Source organism: Solea solea, chromosome 10, assembly GCF_958295425.1.
Source record: "Solea solea chromosome 10, fSolSol10.1, whole genome shotgun sequence".
Lineage (NCBI taxonomy): Eukaryota > Metazoa > Chordata > Actinopteri > Pleuronectiformes > Soleidae > Solea > Solea solea.
The window spans coordinates 6,398,836-6,420,791 of NC_081143.1; the positions used below are offsets into that span (position 1 = coordinate 6,398,836).

At 39.2% G+C, this 21,956-nt stretch overlaps 1 protein-coding gene across 2 annotated transcripts; it reads right to left on the reverse strand.

Annotated features, from left to right (window-relative positions):
* Positions 1–4,134: 4,134 nt before the first annotated feature.
* tnip2 (TNFAIP3 interacting protein 2) lies at positions 4,135–8,355 on the reverse strand. 2 transcript variants are annotated; one of them, XM_058639578.1, is made up of 6 exons: positions 7,331–8,355; positions 6,150–6,449; positions 5,937–6,026; positions 5,579–5,842; positions 5,355–5,471; positions 4,135–5,234 (listed from the first exon to the last, which is right to left on the reverse strand). In XM_058639578.1, exons 1-6 carry the CDS (start codon positions 7,649–7,651, stop codon positions 4,938–4,940), a joined length of 1,389 nt encoding a protein of 462 aa, XP_058495561.1. In that variant the 5' UTR covers positions 7,652–8,355; the 3' UTR covers positions 4,135–4,937. The 2 variants fall into 2 exon arrangements, with proteins under 2 accessions (XP_058495561.1, XP_058495560.1); XM_058639577.1 differs by having other exon boundaries at positions 4,135–5,237; positions 7,331–8,352.
* Positions 8,356–21,956: the final 13,601 nt, after the last annotated feature.

Here is a 21,956-nt window from a genome sequence, read left to right on the forward strand (position 1 = left end):
TAAACCTGCTGCTTACTGGCTGCAGGAAATGTCTGGCCCAGCTAAATTTCTTGGTTTGAAAATGTGGCCCAACTGAGTTTGACACTGAATAGTATTGTTGATTTTCCTCCAAGTACCACCAGAGGAAGCTTGAGTACCACTGGTGGTACACGTACCACAGTTTGAGAACCATGGATCTAGATAACATGAGCATGTGAATCATGTTCTCTGAGGCTCTAACATCTGCGGCTTTAACCCAGAAACACTGAGCGTATCGCAGGCGACACTTTGCATTACCGCAATTCCAGCGGTTTCTGAAAGCTGAGAAGCTGCGCGTCAAAGCCAACGCGTGGTTATTACGGTAATTTCACGCGCGCCGAAACAACAAAGTTGGAAAAATACCTGTGCATAGTTCCCATTTTTGTTGGCCTGTTTTTCTGACAATGAAACAAAAGACTCAAACAAATGTTCTCTTAAATGTGTTATACTGTTGAAATTTCAAATTGAACACACAAAATCTGGTGTTCGCATACAACTACAGTGTTTTTCTTCATTTTCAATTGTTAATACACCATTTTATTTGTCAATAACTGCCAGATATTCAAAGTTATTCTGGAAAAATGGGCAAAAGCACTTAGACACAGGACATTTTCAAAAAGTCCAGACGGACATTTTGAGGCTTAGGTGTGAAAGGGTTAAAAAAGTTGCGGGTTGACCCACATCCCTCGTCCTTCAGGGAAATCTACAAATTAATGCAATGTAGATTCTGAGGTTCAGTCCCAGTGTTATGTCAAATATGTTTTCACCACCTGAAAAACAACTAAATAACATCAGGCATTTTCATGTTGCATATCATGCGATCAAAAATTGAATTGCAGCGATTATGAAATCAAGTGCATTCCCGTTGTGGTGAAGTAAGTGTGAAATGAGGTCATGCTTTGGCTTATCTAAATGTCGATGGGTTGATACGTACTTATAGCTCACCCTCAGCTGTGGTCATTTAGTTTGATGTTTTGAAGCAAATACTCAGCTGTAGAGTAGAAAATAGAAAGAAAAGTTCATGTTGGTGAGAAAACTGAGGTTAAATTTGTAATGCATCCTTTCTCAATAACCCCCTTTTTAAAGCAGCTTTTATTGATTTGTTTGTTTTAATCACTGCTGAAGGGATAATGAGGAGGAGGAAGTGTGTCACAGTGAAGTTCCTCTAAACCTTTCCCAAGACTGTTTATAAAGGGAGGGATTTCACGTTTAAAAAATTACCACTTTTACAAATTTGATGAATGAGACAACTTTGGGTGCATGTACTTCATGTAAGACAGAAGGTTAGGGTTTGTTGCGGCCGTCAGAGCAGATGTGACTCATAATTAATTTCAGGTATGAATGACAGTCTGGCTGCTTGTAGAAGCGTGCGGGCTCTCCGTCGACAGTGATGTAAGATTGGATCGACCGCATTTAAGCAAATTAGGACACGTCAAAATCACCGGGTGAAATGTCTAAGAGGTGACTGTAGGCCGCGATCTGAATAAAACGTAAACATGGCACAGATTTGTTTTTTTGATATGTAAAGTGATAAGAGTCAACCTTTCCCCTCGCCGCGTACATTTTTGTTGAACTTTGTGTGTTTGAAGAGAACAAACTTGGTTGATTTGGCAAATGCAGGAAAAGACAATAGTGCACTCAGCTGCCTGACAATGACAGGGAGACAGAGTGCCAATAGGATTATTAAAAAGGATCAGAGCTGCCTTGCAGCTTGTAATCAGACTGCTGATCTTTTCATCGTTAAGTGCCTGCAGCACTTCAGGATCACATAGATTTTCAAACATGGAATCTCCCCCCCTGCTTTCCTGGCTTCAGTCTGCCTCGTAGTCGTTTTTGATCGTTGAACCCTTGGACTTCCTTACCAAGGATTTTTGTTTTTTCTCTTTAAAAATGTCAGCATTAATACCAACTACCTCAACCAGCACAGAATGATCCGCTCAAGTCGACAGCACCCAGTTTTCATACAAGCTTGTTGGCTTCTTTTGGGAATTCCCTCGCGATGGCGGGAAATTCCCATTCTTGTAGGATACACACAAGATTAAAGGCCGTATTTATCCATTCTGTATTTGGATAAGTGTCAGGCTGAAGTTTTCCCTCTGTTGAAGTGCCGTTTTGAAACCTGTTTTCTAACAGGAACTGCTCTGCCGCTGTCACTTGACTTTTCTTATTAATTCTTTGTTTCTTATAAGAAAAAAAAAAAAAAAAAAAGTTCCCAGACACTCAGGTGGGAACTTGTGACCTATTTTTTTCCACTCTCAGATCGGTGGGTAGAGCATCTGTGGAAGTTCAGTCATTTATAGACCCTTTCATAAGTAGGTGTGTGCTGGGGGAGAATCCCCAGCAGACGCCTCACTGCCTTTGTCAACGCTCCTGTCAGAGTGTGTGCGGTTGACTTGAAGGCGAGATATTCACGTTGCCCTTATAAGCCCAAATTTGACCCACTCTTTTGTGAGCACATGAATTAGAGTAAAGCTGCTGTGTTTAAGTAAGTGACATTTTGGAAACTAAATCACTCACAAATTTCCCTGAACCCTTTTATTTTATTCTACTTTCAGAAGTAGTATGTATTATTTTTAAGAGGTTTTCCTAAATGAGGCATTAAAATGTCACATATGTTCGATCTGAATAAGACACTGCCATGTAAACAGCATTTTCCGATGACCTTAACCTGAATGAGGTTATATTCAGAATGAGCACCAATCTGATTAAACCATGGTGTATTTTAATTATAGTTCCACTTCATGATCGGATTATAAAGTCAGTAATGGTTGTACTACGCTGTGTAACGTATAAACACGAAAATATGTATGAATGGAACAAGTCGTGTTGATGTCAATCAAAATACTGTGTTATTTTTATTTTGGAATAATGTCAGTAATCAGATTATTGGTGTCCATGTTAATGTCAAGTATTTCTTCACTTCCAGTCGTGGTGTTAATTGTGAAATTCTGCTTTTAAAACACCTACCTTTACATTTAAGTATAAAACCATACACATGGTTGTATAAGTGTATAATCACAATTAAATAAACCTTTTATTTGTGGTTTAGACAGGAACCCTATTTTACAAAGGCCAAAGTGTGTGTTCCACATTCTGAAGCGGGAAGTTAAATAATAAACATCTGCAGTCTCGACACTAGAGGTCACTAATTCTTAGATCCCTGGGCCTTTAAAGTGGAAAAAAACTACAATCTTAAACAAGCTCATTATAAATCATGAGGTCCTTGATTAACTGAAGGCAGGCTCCTCCCCCTGTGGCATTTAAAAATAAACAACATGTTGGTGAGCTTGGCACCATTTTCAGGTCAGTTGAATATTGATGATAATCACCATTATGGTGATACTTGAAAATCAATACAGACCTATAGTGAGTGATGTTTCTTAGGACGTGCAATTAAAAATCTTCTATCTCTCCATCCCGAGTGAAAAGCTGAAAAACTGACTTATTTTAATTTTATTATTCTGCTCTCTTTTCAAAGATACATTTGATATATTCTGTTATCTAATCAGGAAACAATGCAGCAGACTGAGTCTGTGCTCATTGGCACACAAGCACTGTGCCGCTGTTGTTTGCCTGCGTCTCTTCTACGCTCTGCAACTGCCTACTTCCTTTTCAAACAGGGGATGTCCAGCTTCCTGTGCTTACTACACCAAACCCATGACATCTGATTCACCAAACAGCACCGTGTGTCAAAATGATACCGCACAACCACTGACTGCAGAAGTGTTTTAATCACAAACTTGTCTGCAGGCAGTTAGTTGTGTGTGTCTGTGTATATGTACACATACATGTGTGTGTGCGTTGTAACCTGAACTCCTGCACTCCCGTAGTGTTTGCTTCAGCCTCACAGCAGCTGGGAATCTGGCTGTCACACTGCAGCGTGCCCATTCAGGCAACACTGGGAAGGGGTTTTCCACCACACACACACACACACACACACGCACACACGTGACATAGATGGACACACAACGAGACCCTACACACAGACTCAGTTAAAGTTAGTGCCAACATTTTTCGCGGTTTGGCTGCGATCGGTGGTTTCAGCTCGAGGCTGCGGGCTGTCGCGAGAGTTGAAATACGCCGTGCTGTAATAAAAGTCAAAATGAGCACGTATAATCAGAGTGGGTAAACATCTTTTATTACAAAAATAATGTGCCAGCTTTAGAAGACTGCATGATATCCAAAAATAAGCAAACTCTCAGTTGGTATGCAATCTTTACATAGACGATTTCAAAAAACAAAAAAAGTGGATCCCAAAGCGTTTGGTGTGGTAAACTATGAAACATTTTATCCCAAACTTTTTCCATGAAAACAACATCCTGTGCCTCTGGTGGAAAAAGTGCATTGCACCAATCAAAAGGGTTACATTTTTGTATATATGCAGAAAGAATAAATAGTTAGAAATTTGTCTTAATATATAATTTACTGAAAATAAAAGTGTAAAGTTGAATCAAAAAAATATATTTTTATATTATAGCACCACATTATCAACTAGGTGTCTAGTTCCAAAATAAGCTTATGCAGCACAAATCTTTAAAATCGTACAATCCTACAATTAGTTTTTGGCTAAATGTCAAGAAAGTGCAATAAGATTGTAATTTGACATGTTGAGGTATATGATATTTGATATATTGCATTAACATCCTCTTTCCCTCCACGGTAACGTCCTACATTGCTGCAGGACTCCGAACCTGACGCTCTTTTTAAGTTAAAAGCTCGAAGGACTCTTTTCCTGACAGGGGAACTGTGGGTTGGACAGTTTTGTTTCCCTATGTACAAACATCTTGAGTCAGTTGTTTAAATTGTATTCACGCTTCCCTGAACCTGGCCTCAGGTTATTTTCTGCTGTGTAGTGCTGCTCATCAGTGTTCATTTACTGTCAGCAAAAGATAAAAAAAACAAAAAACGTAAGTGTTCATTTATAGTTTGGCACATTCTTCCCAATGTTTCAGGTACTCTGCAGTGTCCGTGTCACTGAACTTGGCCTGGCAGCGTGGGCACTGTAACTCTGACAGACCTGGGCATTCGCTCCAGACGGGGTTTACTGCTGCCGCCACTGCTGCCACTGCCGCTGTTGCGGGTACAGGCTGTTGCTGCGTCTCAGCCGTGGTCCTCAATAGATGCTCTGCATTGTCCTTGTGTCGCCTTGAGGAGATCCTGTGGCCTATGTGCACACGACACATGGGAACCACGTCTCTGTTCTCTCTGGTAGCTCCCTGCTGAAAAGCGTGCGACATGTACGTGGTTAAGGAATGCAGCCGCACAACACATGAGAGAAACTGAATAACTTCTACGGACGCAAGACATCCACGTCTCTGAAGGTCTTTTTGTCTCACCTGTTTGTGTAGCTGCTGTTTTAACTGATAAATTTGCTCTTTCAGGTCTTGGATCTGGCTCTGTGCTCGCTCTCTGTCAGTGCGCTCCGACTTAAAATCCTCCGTGTAGATGAGTACCTGAAGGAAAATTTAAAGGAAAGTATAAATGCATGCAGTGACTTATGTATGTACTTACGTCACTTATGGATTTCACTTAAGAGCACCGACTGTACAATAGCACCAACCTGCTGTTCCAGTGTCTGGATTCGTTCTCGATCTTCCCTCCTCATGTCCTCCACTTCTCTGCCCAGCCTTGCACACTCGCTCATCTTCTGCTCCAGTAAGCCATTGAGCCTGGAAATCTCCTGATGAAGCAACCCAGTGCTGACTGCACTCAGCCCAGGCGTCAAGCCGTGTCCAGTGCTCTCCTTCAGCCTCTGACATAAACCTCTTATGTAGTCCTCCCTGCTCGAGTCATACTTCTGCCACTGAGAATTTAAACCTTGTACCTGAACAGGGGACATTTTAAAGATCAGACCATCTGAATGACGTTCTATTTCGACATTGAATACATTCACAGTGAGCATGACTTTGGAAACTCACATATGTCACTCGCTGCTTCAGCTGTTTATTCTCCTCCTGAAGTTGAAGGATTTGAGCGTTAACACAACTCATGTCTGGTGACTCTGCCGTCTGTATAAATGATTAAAGAGAAGTTACAGTAGAGCCCTCCATATGGGGAAAGAATGGAGTTCTTGGAGCACAGTACACTAATCCCGCCACAAAAGCTAAACCAAGACGAGGCATCACACACACCTCCTTAGCCTTTCGCTGTTGGGCCATCTCCACTTCTCCTTCCCCCTTCTTCTCTTTCTCCAGCCTTGTCAGCAGCTCCTGGCACACCTTCACGGTTGCGCCGAGCTGGCCGCGCAGCTGGTCAGCCTCTTCTGCCAGAGAGCTGCAGAGCACGGCTCTGGTGGCCTCTGATCGCTCCCTCTCCTCCAAGGCCGACCGCAGCCTCTGAATCTCCTGGTCCTTCTCGTGGTCTGGCTGACACCTGACGCTCTCCAGCTCCAGTTCCTTCTCTCTGAGCTTCACGTTCAGTGTCTGGATCTCCTGGAGGGAAGACGGGGAGATCAACTTTTTTTTAGACACATACATGTTCAGATGCTTTGCAGCTCTATTCTAAAAGATCCTTCCTTCCCTCAAACAACACCTGTGTGTTTCAGTCAGTGCAACAAGGAACAACAGTTCAAGGCAATAATCCCAGCAGGGTGACAAAGAAGTTAAAGTAAATACAGATTTGAAGAGTTTAAAAGCTGCAGTCCATGCTAAGGGCGTTTGGTAAATACTGGACTGACCTGTACCACTAATACACACGAGATGAACATTTCCTGACCAAAACAATTGTGATTCACAATAGTAAAAATGTGCTTTAACATATATACATAATGATTCTTAAATTAAAAAAGGGGTGGTGCCATCTGTCCACACTCTTTCCTTGACTTGGTTACTATCATCAGCTTTCTGAAAGCTCACTACAAAGGACATAGATGAACTGTCACATGATATAGTTCGAAAAAAATTGAAAAACTCTTATACGGGTGGACCATTCTGTCCTTTGTCAACATTCATTTAGCTCATATCCATAGCATTTTCTCATTTATGTATGGATAACAGATGTAACTAATTACAAAATTTTTGTTTAGCCAACAATACATTACTGTGTGTTGCACTTTTAAAGTGGGAACAAGAAAAATACATAAATAAAATATACAGGCTCCCCCTTGAGGCACTTCAAAATAAATCCCTAGGTCTGTATGTTGGCGAGTTAGACAGCATTGATGTGCAATTTATCATTTTTCTACATTCACCACGATTAACTTCTTTTTATGGCGATGCACGATAATAACTGTACATCATCCCATTCCTAGCTACTGTATATTAGTTTTACGACCTTTTATTCATATACACTCATGCGTTTTGACAGACTTTACCTCCTCTTGTCTTGATGTTTTGAACTCCAGGTCGTTCCTCTTCTGCTTCAGCTTGCAGATCTCCTTACACAAACTCTCCAGCAGAGACTTGGAGGGCCCGATCACCACCGACTCCTTCTCTCCCACCGTCATGTAGATGCCCTCGTATCTCCCCAGTCTGGCTTTCAAATCATCGATGATGTTGTCCTTCACGTGGATCTGCTTGTTGAGAAGCTCGATCTCCTGCTGGGTCTCGTGATAGAGAGTGTTCAGTGTGCTGTAACTCCGCGATTTGTCCCTCAGCGAGTCGTGACTGTCCGCGTTCACACTGACGTGATCCATCGCAGGCTCGGTTGGTCTTGTGTTAGAGTGGTTTGTTTTTAATGATACAACATTTGAATTGTCTTCTGCTCCGTGTCCTGGTCCGACCGAGGATGTTGGCTTTGTCGAAGAACTGGCTCATCTGTGTCGTGTGTAATATCCCCGCACGCACAATCGTGGGGGATTTCCTAGGGAACTTCCCCACGTACTTTTTTGAGCGTCGTCAAACCAAAGCCTGCCTGTCTGCTCTCAAAACACTCATCTGCGTCCTTCATTCGGGGGCAAAGTAGTTTTTACAGTATGTTGGCACTAAATGTAGAGAATACAGAATCATATTAAACTGTAACTACACGGTTAAACACGGTTTCAACAACCTTCGCCACATGAGACACTCGTGTTGCCTTCACGGCTATGGTAAACTCGAACTCTTCCGAGAAAGAGACCCGTAAATACGTGCGTTTCTTATAAGCAATGTCATTAATCGTTCAATTGACCAAATGGGAGTCTTTTTTATTTCCGTAAATTTGCCTTCGAGGTGAAAAAAACAAACAAAACAAACCAACCGGAACCAAGAGTCACACTTAAAATACGCAGAAAAACACCTGCATAATGAAGACCCTTTCAAAATAAGGAAGTAAAGTGGTATTACAGTGTTGCCACAAATGTCAGTAAGTTAGTACATCAACATAATAAACCCGAAGACCTTGAAGGTGTCTTTCACTAACTACTAAACACAAGTGGTGTTGCATTCACGGCAGTCGTAAATGCCATCTCTCTGAGAAAGACATGAGATAAAGTATTGTTTTTATGAGCCACAGGGTTAGGGTTAGGGGTATATTTCTTTTTACAGCATATCTATTATTGTTAAAATGACAGCTATTTTTGTTTGTTGCGAAAATTAGCCTTGCTGAAGGGAAAAAAAGTTCCTACCTCAAACTTGTCATTGTGGACTTCTCACAGAATTAAGTAATAATTCCTCCTAATATAGAGAGACATAGGTTGATTTAATTGTTTGACACAAAAGGTAGAGCGTAGGAGAAATATTATTAATATGGTGTTTTTCCATGAACTGAACATGTTACTACCGCAGTAAATTTAAACTCTCAATTAAAAGACGTGATTAACAAATTAATTAATTTCCCCATCGGCAGTTTGCAGGATTTCCACTTCCACGCATCACGCCCCCTGAACGTCACATCAGGGCATTTCAACCCGTCACCAAATTCCCCATTCACGCCAGTCATTCTTAAAAACTTTGTTCATCGTCGCCCAGAAGCTTTGATTTTCTCTCCAGCTCTTCACTGTGAAGTCATTTTATTGTTTTATGAACTTCGCACATGAACACATCCCCAGGCAGAGGATCTCTGAAACAGTTACATGAGTCATGTGTACTACAGATGACAAAGTCTCTGACTGGACATTGTATGAATGGATCTTCATGATCCTTAGGGGACATTTCTCCTTTCTGAAATTTGGAAATGTCCTTTAGTGTGACACAGTAAACATTAATACGACTATTTTGCCATTATTACATCATGGTACATCCATCTATCTATACCTGTGTATATCTGCTTATACACATATGTATTTATATACATATACACGTATATATAATATATATGCATATATACGTACATACACACATATATACCAAAGAATATGACATCGTTTCACTGTTTTATTTAAAAAAAACGTGACACATTCAACTCCATGATATAAAATCGTTGCATTTCCCTGTTTAAGGGTTTTTGTTTCAGTTGTTCCCTTACAAGATTGTCTAAGGACAGAGGATGTTGCATCGTGTACAGATTAAAAAGCCCAAAGAGACCGGCTATTATACAAACATAATCGAATGTAATTATTTTTCATCTCTCATTCATTTGTTGAGTATACCCAAGGTAAAAATGCAGTGTTGGAAGATAAATACAGTGGTGGAAGTATTCAGTAAAAGTAGTAAGATGAAAATGTCCACAATTTTAAATACATAAAATAATAATTTTAAAGAATGGCCACAGGTAATGATGGGACTGCGTGAGCCTTATCAGGTCAAAATGAAACCCCCTGTCTAGACTGTGTGAGCAGAGCTGAGGAGACTTTTAAAAGCTGTCATTCAAGAGGTTTCAGTCCTACTGACTGATGGAGAGTCCCAGATATTTCTGGGTCATTTACACAAGTCATTATGACTCATTGTCATATGGTAGTCATGTGACGGTTGATAAGAGTCACATGGGGCAAGGTGTAAAGGTGAGGAATAGTTTGAGTTCTTATACCATGAGATACCTTGTGTATATAGACACGAGGGTGTCAAACTCACATGACCTGGGGATCAATGAGCATCAAGTCTGGTCAGGAGGGGAAAGTCAAGTGGAAAAACTTTTTGAACAAAAAGCCCCCAAAAATGTTCATGAGGGGTGGGCGATCATGGTAAAATGTGATACTCCAATAATGTTTGATTTGGTAAAGAATATCATGTCACAATAAAATAAAGACTTGTATCACATAAGTGTGATGTTAGTATAAATTATAAATATAACTAGTATTTAATAATTATGAAACAGTATCCCATATTTTTGACAAACCCTAATAAAAGGAGCCACTTCCATCCCCTCAAACAGCTCACACCCGATTATTTCAAATATTCCAATTAGTCATTGTAGTTTTTGAGGTTGCACCTGTTTATAGGGGTGTGTCTCCCGCATTAACTCTTCCCTTTCTGCCATGATACACCAAGGAAAGCCTTTCATACCTTGTGTTTTGTGCTGCAGCTTCATTATTTATACATTTTATTGTGTTTTATATGGAGGCTTATTTTTTATAATTTCATTTGTTTAGAGTCGCCACATTTTTCAGATATTAAACGGCGCCTGCCTCTGGTTTCTTTTACACAACACACATATTCAATCATCTTTAAATCAGTTTTAAATATAATCAAGTTTGTGACATTTTGATTCTGGTTGACATGCACATGTCCTCCGACATGTGGCAAAAACCTCGTACACCTGAAACCTGGTTTATTGTTGTTTAACTGGTCAGTTTTATTAAATGCATGAGGGAAAATTTGTAACTCTAGGTCAGTTATTAAATGTGTATTAAAATAGAGCCATTGCTGTAATTGAAAGTCCAGTTATTATTAGGACATGTAAAAGCTTTTGTGTTCATTCATTGCCAGTAAGAAGCCAATCACAGAGTCTGATGTAAACCAAAACATCTGATAATGTTGGCGCCAACAGTTGATTATTCCAGGGAGAGTTTGCGTCTCCCTGCTTCTAATAAAATACATTGAAGGTCATTAAATGTGTCATCTTGAAGACGGATCTTCAGAATTGCAGGTAGCGTCAGGCCGTGTACATGCCTGTCTTGATGTTGCCTCTGTTCTCTTTTGCCAAGTATTTTCAAATAAATTCCTTTAAGTTAACTCATCAGACTCCAAAGGAGTGAGTCATTTAGCCTTGTTCATTCCACATGGATCTAAAAAGGAGTTACATGGGATTTGATGCAATAAAGTCACCATCTATGATAGAGATCATCGACTCGTCTCGACGTCTGTGTGGCTGCAAAGTGACCGTTTGTCAGACAGGGTGTGAAAATGGTTTTTCGATGGTGTGTCACACTCCTCTTGGTTGTAAACTTTACATGCTGCGGTAGCATTAGAGTGCCTGGAGATTTGCTGCTTTTATGAAAACTGGTGGTAAAAAAAAAAAAAAAAATATTGTCTTATCACTAACAAAATGGTAACTAATCACTTAAAACAACTTCAGTCTGCATTATGATCTGCCAGAAACTAAACATTTACAATTTGATATTCTCAATTTGGTCTAATCTCATTTGTGAACTATTACACATTTGTTCAGTAGATAATTCATCTGGGACACTGTGGGACTGACTTAATATAAATTACAGTGACAAGGTTAATTTTTTTATTATTATTTATGAAACATTCTTACACACAAAAGGCAGATTCAAAATCAAAATCAATACAGAGACAGAATTGAAAGAAATCAATACAAAGTGTAAAAATAAAATCCTTAAAGTCAGTAAAAAATAGAGCATAAAAGAAATTTAAAAAGTGTTAAATGTGAAGTATAAAGACTAAGGTCTTAAGAGGATAAAAGAGTGAAAATAGTAAATTTAAAGTTAGATCTCCTAGCACTTTGCATTCAAAGCAACACAAAGAAAGCTATACGTAACAAGTTGAACAAAAAACTCACTTATTGGTCTTTTAAATGATTGCATCGTGTTTACAATACATTCATGATTCAAAAGAACCCAACAACCAATGAGAGTTGTCCAACAAACATAAGGTAGAGCAAGTGAGTGTAGTAAAATCTTCACACTGGTCCTTTAAAGAAGGAAAGCCACTCGATACGATGCTTGTGCGTAGTGTGAAAATACAAATTAAAAATGTCATTTGCAGGGTTAAATGTCAATCAGCCAATTATACCTCAAACTTGTTTTCTATTAATGCAAGAAAAAAAAAGTCAAAATTCACAGTTACTGAGACTTATGCTATGGCGCCACCTACTGGTTGCATTAAAACACTAACACTTGAGTGTGAGGAAAATCATACACAACTCTGTTTCAGATTCTTCTGTTACAGCTGAAAATCCACAGAAACTCTACTTTAGATTAAAGTATGTTAAAATATTAACTTCAGTTTAAAATGTGAACGTTAAAGGGCCAGTATGTGAAATTTAGGAGTGTTTGTTGGGAGAATTTGCACAAACTACTAAATCTGGTCTGTGAAAGCACTTTAAAGGTATGATATCAATAAAGTTATTGTTACTTTTAAAAGTACACAACATATTCAGTGTTTGTTCATTTTATTGCATTCCAACAGCTATATTCCTTCTGTCTTATTTAACCACACAGTCTATGCAATTACGTTCATACACTACAATATTTTTTATTTTATTCTGATATTTTCTCTTTGTATTGACAGCAAGAAAGAAAAGCACTAAGGATGAAAGAGGGATGAAAAAGACAGAACAAACAAGAGGCGATTGAAGACAGAAACAAAGGGATGAAGGAAAGACAAAAGAAAAAAGGAATGAAAGATGACAGTTAAAGCAATGTTAAGATGGGACTGAAAGAAAGGAGAGGCATGAAAAAATGGATGGCAAGAAGGAAAGAAAAGAATAAGAGGGGATGAAAAAATAAGACAAACTGAAAGATGTGGAAGAAAGAAAGAAAAGACCATCTACTCACTCAGGTAAAACAAATCCAGTCCATCTGTCTTGTTGTCGTGGACAAACACCGTTTTCTGTGAACAGATGAGAAACGGAACGTTAGCGAATCAAACCATGAAAATGAACAAACTTACTTTGTCTCCATCCTGCAGAAGGTGATGCGACTCCAGACCTTTCCTCTCCTCTTTCCTCTCCTCGCCACACAAACAGGACAAAGTATTGAGGATTGGATTTGTCCTGTCCAGCAACTTAGGCAAACAGTCGGACTGACTGTAAGCCTCATAGTGTCGGACAGATTTGCTCTACACAGGATGAGTCTGGTGTATATCTCATCACTGTACTTTTTTTTTTTTTAAACAATGAGAGGCCACCGACCGGAAAAGGGGAGGGGGGTTCAGGGAGACAGAAAGGGGACAGAGACGCGAGGTGTACAACATTAAGGACGCAGACAATGACAAACAAACAAGCATTTCTAGAGAAATGCAGCTGGGAATGCTAACTACACTCACTGTTTATTTACATTAATGTATACGGAGGTCTTTGATCTGAGTGGGTGAATGTTGTGATGCTCTCTTGTTTTTCAGCTAATTTCAACAATTCATGCAACTGTTGATGTTGATGTAAATACATGTTCATGCTGTGTAACGCTTTGTGTTGCCGTAGGAGCAACTTTGTAGTGTGATTGTGTTTGCACAGTTGCGCAAACACTAGTGGGTGTAAGCAAGCTTTGTGTTGGACAATTACGCTACCGTTTGTGTTGGACAATTGCGCTACCGTTTGTGTTGTCGAGACATCAGCGCAGGTGTGGTTTTTGTGAGGTTTGCACTTGATAGGTGTATACATTTTGCTTACTTGTGGTAGTGGTAGTTTGTTCGTTTTGTGTAACATTGTGTTGCCGTGGCAGCAACTTTGTAGTGTGACTTTGTTTGCACAGTTGCGCAAACTCCTGTGAGGTGGCCGCTTGATTTAAAAGGTTAGTGTGACTGAACTTTGTTGGTGTTCATGAAGTTTGTCAAATATTGTGTTATAGCACATTTGATAATGACAAAAAAAACAAACACCACTGGTTACAAAATGAAAATGAAACACCACAGTGACCTGAAACAGGTTTGGGGGGGGGGGGGGTTGGTACCCGTAAATGTTTTGAGTGTCTCTCAATTTTTAGTTTCAATGGCCTTTTTGGGGGAAGTGGAATCATCTTGAGAATCAACATTTCCAGATGTTACCAGAAATGGACCTTTGAACCAATTTTATCCATGCGTGAGTAGAATTATTCAGGTATTTAATCCACTGCTCCCATCTTGTCACAGAGTTAGGAATAAGCATATCCGTTTGCTCAATCATGAGTTCAGCTACTTTTATCCAAAGACAAGCAACTTTGCATCGTAGCACTCCGAGTGTTAAGTATCAAGCTCCTCCTATTTGAAGTTGTCCAGAACGTTTAAGCATTTGCCTTAAGGTCATAAATATGATAAGCATTTTTTGATAAGTGCAGTCATCCTGAGAGCTGAAATTTCCAGATGTTGCCAGAAATAGACCTTTGAACCAAATATCCATTTTGTCCATGCTTATGAGCAGATTTGTTTTGCCATCACATTTGCATCTTGTGTTTATTCAGGTACTCCAATCCTCCATCGCAGTTATGAAAATGCATCCTTTCAAAGATCCATGAATCTCACTCAATCCTGATTAGCCAAGAGTAGAATGCGTCCACCGTGAACTCCATTTGCTGTGAACTTTTGACCACAACAAGTTTCCAAGACAACCTGCTGTGTTTCTTTGCATCCATTTTCTTTCAGGGAAGTTTTCAGTTGTATTTTTTGACTGTCAGTGTTTGGAGTTTTCTGAAATTGACCAGGAAGTCCATCATGCATTGGCTTGAGGTCAAACCATGTTGAACTTTAGTGATTCTGGAGTAGAAAAGGGTTTGTAAACCTTTGTTAGAGCATATATCCAACAATGAACAACAAACAAAAGTACAGTAATCACAATGAAGAGGAAACATTTCAACCCATCTAGTAAAGAAAGACAATAATGCAAGATTTGTAAAAGTCCATGCAGAGTTTTTTGTTTGTTGTCCTGGAAGTCTGTCAAGCAGTGCCGTCAAGCACTGCCTTGAGGTTAAAACCATGTTAGGTCTTAATTCTGTATTAGATTAGAAAAAAAAAAAAAAAAGCAGACGACAATGGTTACAACGTGAAACATCACAGTTACCTACCTTAAACCCGGGACAGCATTTTTGCTTTTTGAAAGATCAGGCTTCTTTATCCATGCAGAGTGGCCAAGAGTAGACTGGGTCCACTGATGTGTGTGCATACTCCATTTGTTGTGAATTTTCAAATCCAACATCTTCTCAGACTAGAAACTGTGTGCCATCGCACTTCTGTGGAGAAAGATTTCAGCTCCTCTTCATAGGTCAGCAATTCAGCGGCGTTGTTTTGATGGTCAGTGTTCTGAAACTGTCCAGGAAATCCATCATTCATTGCCATGTTGAAGTTTAGTGATTCTGGAGTAGAATAGGGTTTGTAAACCTTTGTTAGAGCACATTTCCAACAAGCAAAAAAAGTACAGTAATCACAATGAACAGACAATAATGCAAGATTGGTAAATATCCATATGATGAAAGTCCATGCAGAGTTGTCCTAGAAGTCTGTCAAGCACTGCCTTGAGGTCTTAACCATGTTGGGTCTCCATTCTGGATTAGAGTAGAAAAGAAAAAAAACAGACCACAATGGTTACACAATGAAAAATCAGTCACCTACCTTAAACCTGGGACAGCATCTTTGCTTTTTGAAAGATCAGGCTTCTTTATCCATCCACACTGGCCAAGCGTAGACTGGGTCCACTGATGTAAGTGTACTGCTCCATTAGCAGTGAATTTTCACTTCCAACATCTTGTAAGACTCATCATTGGACAGAACAATCCAAGGTTTTGGTCAGGTCCTGTTTAAACAAACATATGCGTGACTTCTACTGGTAAAATATATTTTTAATTTAATTTTTAATTTTAATCCCATAAGAGTTTCAACTTATATTGCAGTTATTTCATTAGCAGTATTATTTGTATCATTTTAACTTCAAATAAATATGCTTGGTCCCATATGGGCCAGAACATCACCATCCCAACTATTAAATATATAAATATACCACAGTAACCTACCTGAAACTACTGCCACCAGCCACTTGAATGATCCACTTAAGTCAAGGACCCAGAGTTTGCAGCCATTTTGCTTTCCATGGGTTCCAGAAATATGGACATGGGTTTGGTTTATTTGTGTCACAGAGGTCATTTTCTTCAGTTTGTCTCACGTGGAGCAGCACAACAGCATCCAGAACATTACAAAATGAAAATACCTGTGTTTAAGAAGTATTAGCCTCCTGGCATTTAGGATGAATTTGTTTGTTTTAAGAAGTGTGATAAGCACTGCACAAAATCTGCGCTTCAACATTTTGAACACACCGGATTAAAAAAACCAAACAAAACCAAATAAACACTACCATACCAACTGAAAGAACTACAACCAATCGGATGATTTATCTACTGGTCGAGGACCCAGAGTTTGCAGCCATTTGGCTTTTTATGGTTCTAAAAGTACGGACATGGGGTTTGGTGGGCTTAGCATCCCAAATGTTACAAAATTAAATCTTTTGTAACGTTACATAAGGATTTTTTTTGGTTTGTCATGTTTTTTTTTTTTTATATATATTTAGTTTGTTTTAAGAGTACCATCCAACTCTCCAAAATAAGATAGTTTCTAGAAAATTTGTCAAGCACTACTTGATATCAAAGCCATGCCCTTCATTCAAGAAAAGATTAAACTTTTTTGTACAACAGGGAAAAAAATAAAACCCATACATGCCAAATATTACGACCCAGTCACCTGACCCAAACCTGAGCCCGTTTAGATGATTGAACAATTTTACTCAATGACTTGGGTTTCAGCCATTTTCTAGAAGTTGGTTTGTTTTTTGCTAAGTTTAACCAGCACTACTTGGAGATCAAAGCCATGTTGATCCTTGATTCCACGGTAGATGCGTTTTAAAAAAAATTTAAACGGCAGAAAAGCAATCTCACAAATATTACGAACTGAAACGCCAAAGTCACTAACTCGAGAGCATGGCAGTTTGTTTTAGAGGTACCAGATGTGAGTGTCTCCCTCATAGCATTTTAGAGTGGCATAAATGTTTTAACCATAGTGCATTTTGACACTGGAAAATAAAATCCCACACATCACCATACCAAATGTTATCAACTTCAAAACCATTTCACAAGAACTTGTTTTTTTTTAGCTATTTACAGCTCCTCCTCATGGGCCAGAAACTCAGGTGTTTTGAATGTCAGTGTTTGGAGTTTTATAAAATTGACCAGGAAGCCAATCATGCATTGCCTTGAGGTCAAACCATGTTGAAGTTTAGTGATTCTGGAGTAGAATAGGGTTTGTAAACCTGCGTTAGAGCACATTTCCAACAATGAACAAACGAAAGTACAGTTATCACAATGAGGAGGAAACATTTCAACCCATCTAGTAAAGATAGACAATAATGCAAGATTTGTAAATACCCATATGGTGAAGGTCCATGCAGAGTTTTTTGGAGTTGTCCTGGAAGACTGTCAAGCACTGCCTTGTGGTTAAAATTATGTTGGGTCTTGGCTCTGGATTAGATTAGTAAAAAAGCAGACGACAATGGTTACAACATGGAAACATCAGTCACCTACCTTAAACCCAAGACAGCATCTCACAGAATTGTGACCAAGCATATTTTTTTTTTTTTAAAGATCAGGCTTCTTTATCCATGCACACTGGCCAAGAGTAGACTGGGTCCACTGATTTGTGTGTACTCCTTCATTTGCGGTGAATTTTCAACTCCAACATCTTCTCAGACTAGAAACTGTGCATCATTGCACTTCTGTTGAAAGATTTCGGCTCCTCCTCATAAGCCAGCCATTCAGAGGCGTTGACGGTCAGTGTTCTGGAATTGTCCAGGAAATCCATCATTCATTGCCATGTTGAAGTTTAGTGATTCTGGAGTAGAACAGGGTTTGTAAACATTTGTTAGAGCACATTTCCAACAAACAAAAAAAGTACAGTAATCACAATGAACAGACAATAATGCAAGATTGGTAAATATCCATATGATGAAAGTCCATGCAGAGTTTTTTGGAGTTGTCCTAGAAGTCTGTCAAGCACTGCCTTGAGGTCTTAACCATGTTGGGTCTCAATTCTGGATTAGATTAGGAAAAAAGAAAGCAGACAATGGTTACAAAATGAAACATCAGATACCTACCTTAAACCCAGGACAGCATCTCGCGTAGAATTGTGAGCAGGCATCGTTGCCGTTTTCAAAAGATCAGGCTTATTTATCCATGCAGTGGCCAAGAGTAGACAGGGTCCACTGATGTGTGTGCATACTCCATTTGCAGTGAAATTTCAACTCCAACATCTTTTCAGACTAGAAACTGTGCACCATCGCACTTATCTGTGGAGAAATATTTCAGCTCCTCCTCATGGGCCAAAATTCAGGTGTTTTTTTGACTGTCAGTGTTTGGAGTTTTCTGAAATTGACCAGGAAGTCCATCATGCATTGCTTTGAGGTCAAACCATGTTGAACTAGTGATTCTGGAGTAGAAAAGGGTTTGTAAACCTTTGTTAGAGCACATTTCCAACAATGAACAACAAACTATAGTACAGTAATCACAATGAAGAGGAAACATTCAACTCATCTAGTAAAGACAGACAACAATGCAAGATTTGTAAATATCCATATGATGAAAGTCCATGCAGAGTTTTGGAGTTGTCCTGGAAGACTGTCAAGCAATGCCTTGTGGTTAAAATTATGTTGGGTCTTGGTTCTGGATTAGATTAGAAAGAAAAAGCAGACAATGGTTACAACATGAAACATCGGTCACCTACCTTAAACCCAGCAGGACAGTATCTCACACAGAATTGTGACCAAGCATATTTGCTTTTTTAAAAAAAGCTCAGGCTTCTTTATCCATGCACACTGGCCAAGAGTAGACTGGGTCCACTGATTTGTGTGTACTCCTTCATTTGCAGTGAAATTTCAACTCCAGCTACTACTCAGACTAGAAACTGTGCATCATTGCACTTCTGTTGAGAAAGAGTTCAGCTCCTCATAAGCCAGCAATTCAGAGGCGTTGTTTTGACGGTCAGTGTTCTGAAATTGTCCAGGAAATCCATCATTCATTGCCATGTTGAAGTTTAGTGATTCTGGAGTAGAATAGGGTTTGTAAACATTTGTTAGAGTCCATTTCCAACAAACAAAAAAAGTACAGTAATCACAATGAACAGACAATGCAAGATTGGTAAATATTCATATGATGAAAGTCCATGCAGAGTTTTTTGGAGTTGTCCTAGAAGACTGTCAAGCACTGCTTTGAGGTCAAAACCATGTTGGGTCTCCATTCTGGATTAGAGTTGAAAAAAAAAAAGCAGACCATAATGGTTACACAATGAAAAATCAGATACCTACCTTAAACCCGGGACAGCATTTTTGCTTTTTGAAAGATCAGGCCAAGATCATCCACACTGGCCAAGCGTAGACTGGGTCCACTGATGTAAGTGTACTCCTCCATTTGCGGTGAATTCAACTCCAACATCTTCCAAGACTCATCATTGGACACAGGACAACAATCCAGAGTTTGAATAAGCTTCTTGTCAGGTCCTGTTTAAACAAATAACATATGCGTGACTTCTACTGGTAAAGTTAATTCTTTCCCCAGTTTAATCCCATAAGGGTTTCAATTTATGTTGCACTTATTTCATTAGCAGTATTATTTGTATAATTTTAACTTTAAATAAATATGCTTGGTGCCATATGGGCCAGAACATCACCATCCAAACTATTAAATATATAATTATTAAATATACCACAGTAACCTACCTGAAACAACTGCCACCAGCCACTTGAATGATCCACTTAAGTCAAGGACCCAGAGTTTGCCGCCATTTTGCTTTCGATGGGTTCCAGAAATATGGACATGGGTTTGGTTCATTTGTGTCACAGAGGTAATTTTCTTCAGTTTGTCTCACGTGGAGCAGCACAACAGCATCCCAAATGTTGCAAAATGAAAATACCAGTGTTTTAGAAGAATTTGCCTCCTGGCATTTAGGATAAATGTTTGTTTTAAAAAGTGTGATAAGCACTGCACAAAATCTGCGCTTTAACATTTTGAACACACCGGATTTAAAAAACAAACAAAAAAACAAACACTACCATACCAACTGAAAGAACTGCCACCAATGTGAAACCTGAAGCCATTCAGATGATTTATCTACTTGTCGAGGACCCAGAGTTTGCAGCCATTTGGCTTTTTATGGTTCTAAAAGTACAGACATGGGGTTTAGCATGCCAAATGTTACAAAATTAAACCTTTTGCAACATTAAAGTTTTTTTTGTTTTTTAAATAGTTTGTTTTAACAATACCATCCAAAATAAGTTTTTTTCTTGGAAATTTTTCAAGCACTAACTTGATATCAAAGCCAGGGACCCTTCATTCAAGTAAAGATTTAACAGGGAAAAAAAATAAAACCACACATCCCAAATATCACGAAACCAGTCACCTGACCCAAACCTGAGCCCATTTAGATAATTGAACAATTTTACTCAATGACTTAGGTTTCAGCCATTTTCTAGAAGTTGGTTTGTTTTTTGCTAAGTTTAACCAGCACTACTTGACGATCAAAGCCATGTTGATCCTTGATTCCATGGTAGATGTGTTTTTTTTCAATGATATAATAAAATAATAATAAAACGGCAGAAAAACAATCTCAAATATTACAAACTGAAACGCCACAGTGACCAACCCGAGACCATGGCAGTTTGTTTTAGAGGTACCAGATGTGAGTGTCTCCCTCATAGCATTTTAGACAAGTGGCGTAAATGTTTTAACCATAATGCATTTTGACACTGGAAACCAAAGCCGCAGCACACTGTAACGAACGCTACAAAAACAAAACATAGTAAGATTATTTGTAAATAAACACCCACAGCACGTCACCATACCAAATGTTATGGAATGAAACACCAGTCTGCAACTTGAAACCCAAAACCTTAAAATGATTTGTCCATTTTATAGAAGGATTTTTTAATACCATTTTATTTTACCCAGCACCACTAGTCCTTGGCATGTGAACAGGTAAATGGGCTATATAAATGTGAGTGAATGGCAAAAATTGTAGTGTAAAGCAGCTTTGAGTGACAAAGAGTTGAACTATTCCCTTTTGGACATTTGTCAAGAACTGGGTTTCTCTTGTACTCACGCCAGGACCGACCAAATCCGGTCCATTCAGTCCACGATGGCCAGTCCACGTTTTGCTGCAGGTTTGTAAATAGAGACACCTGTTGCAGCAAACAGATTAAACACAAACAGAGAATGAGATGTAAACCAGCGAGTGTGAGTGTGACATTTAAGAGAGCAGTGATTGGAAAGCAGCTGTTGTCAGTGTTGAAATGATAAAGTAAAGTCGATACAAAAGTAAAGTAAAACTTACGTTGGCGATCTGCTCTCTGGCCCCCATCTACTCTGCTGAGCTAGTGGAGCGATTGAAAAACGGAAGTAGCTTTTATAAGGAAGTTGAATAACGGCGCGAATGGCCAACCAATCAAAAAGTAGGGCTGTTTGAGTGGTAACGAGCTGTTCATCTGAATCAGGTGTGTTGGATCAGGGCAACATCTAAAACATGGCAAAGCAGTGGGTCCCTGCGGACCAGGATTGGGAAACGCTGTATTAAAGCAGTGTTTCAGTGTTTTAGATGTTGCCCTGATCCAACACACCTGATTCAGATGAACAGCTCGTTGCCAGGCTTCTGCAGAGCTTGTTGACGAGCTGACCATCTGACCATCATGGATCTATTTAGATTCTTCTTAGGTTTGTCTTATGTCCAGCAGATGGCAGCATTGGACCACAAATTGCAAGATGTTCACGTCAACCTGTGAAAAGCCAGAAATTAAATAAACACACTTCATTTGGTCTTTATTGTGTAAAAAATGAACGGAAAAAGAAAAAAGTATGTGTGTGTGGTTCTCGCTGACACATATTTATTTATATACTAAGATCCTCATTTGTCCATCATCCCTCTGTCTCTTCCTGCTCTCTCCCTCTTTCACCCCTTCATCAT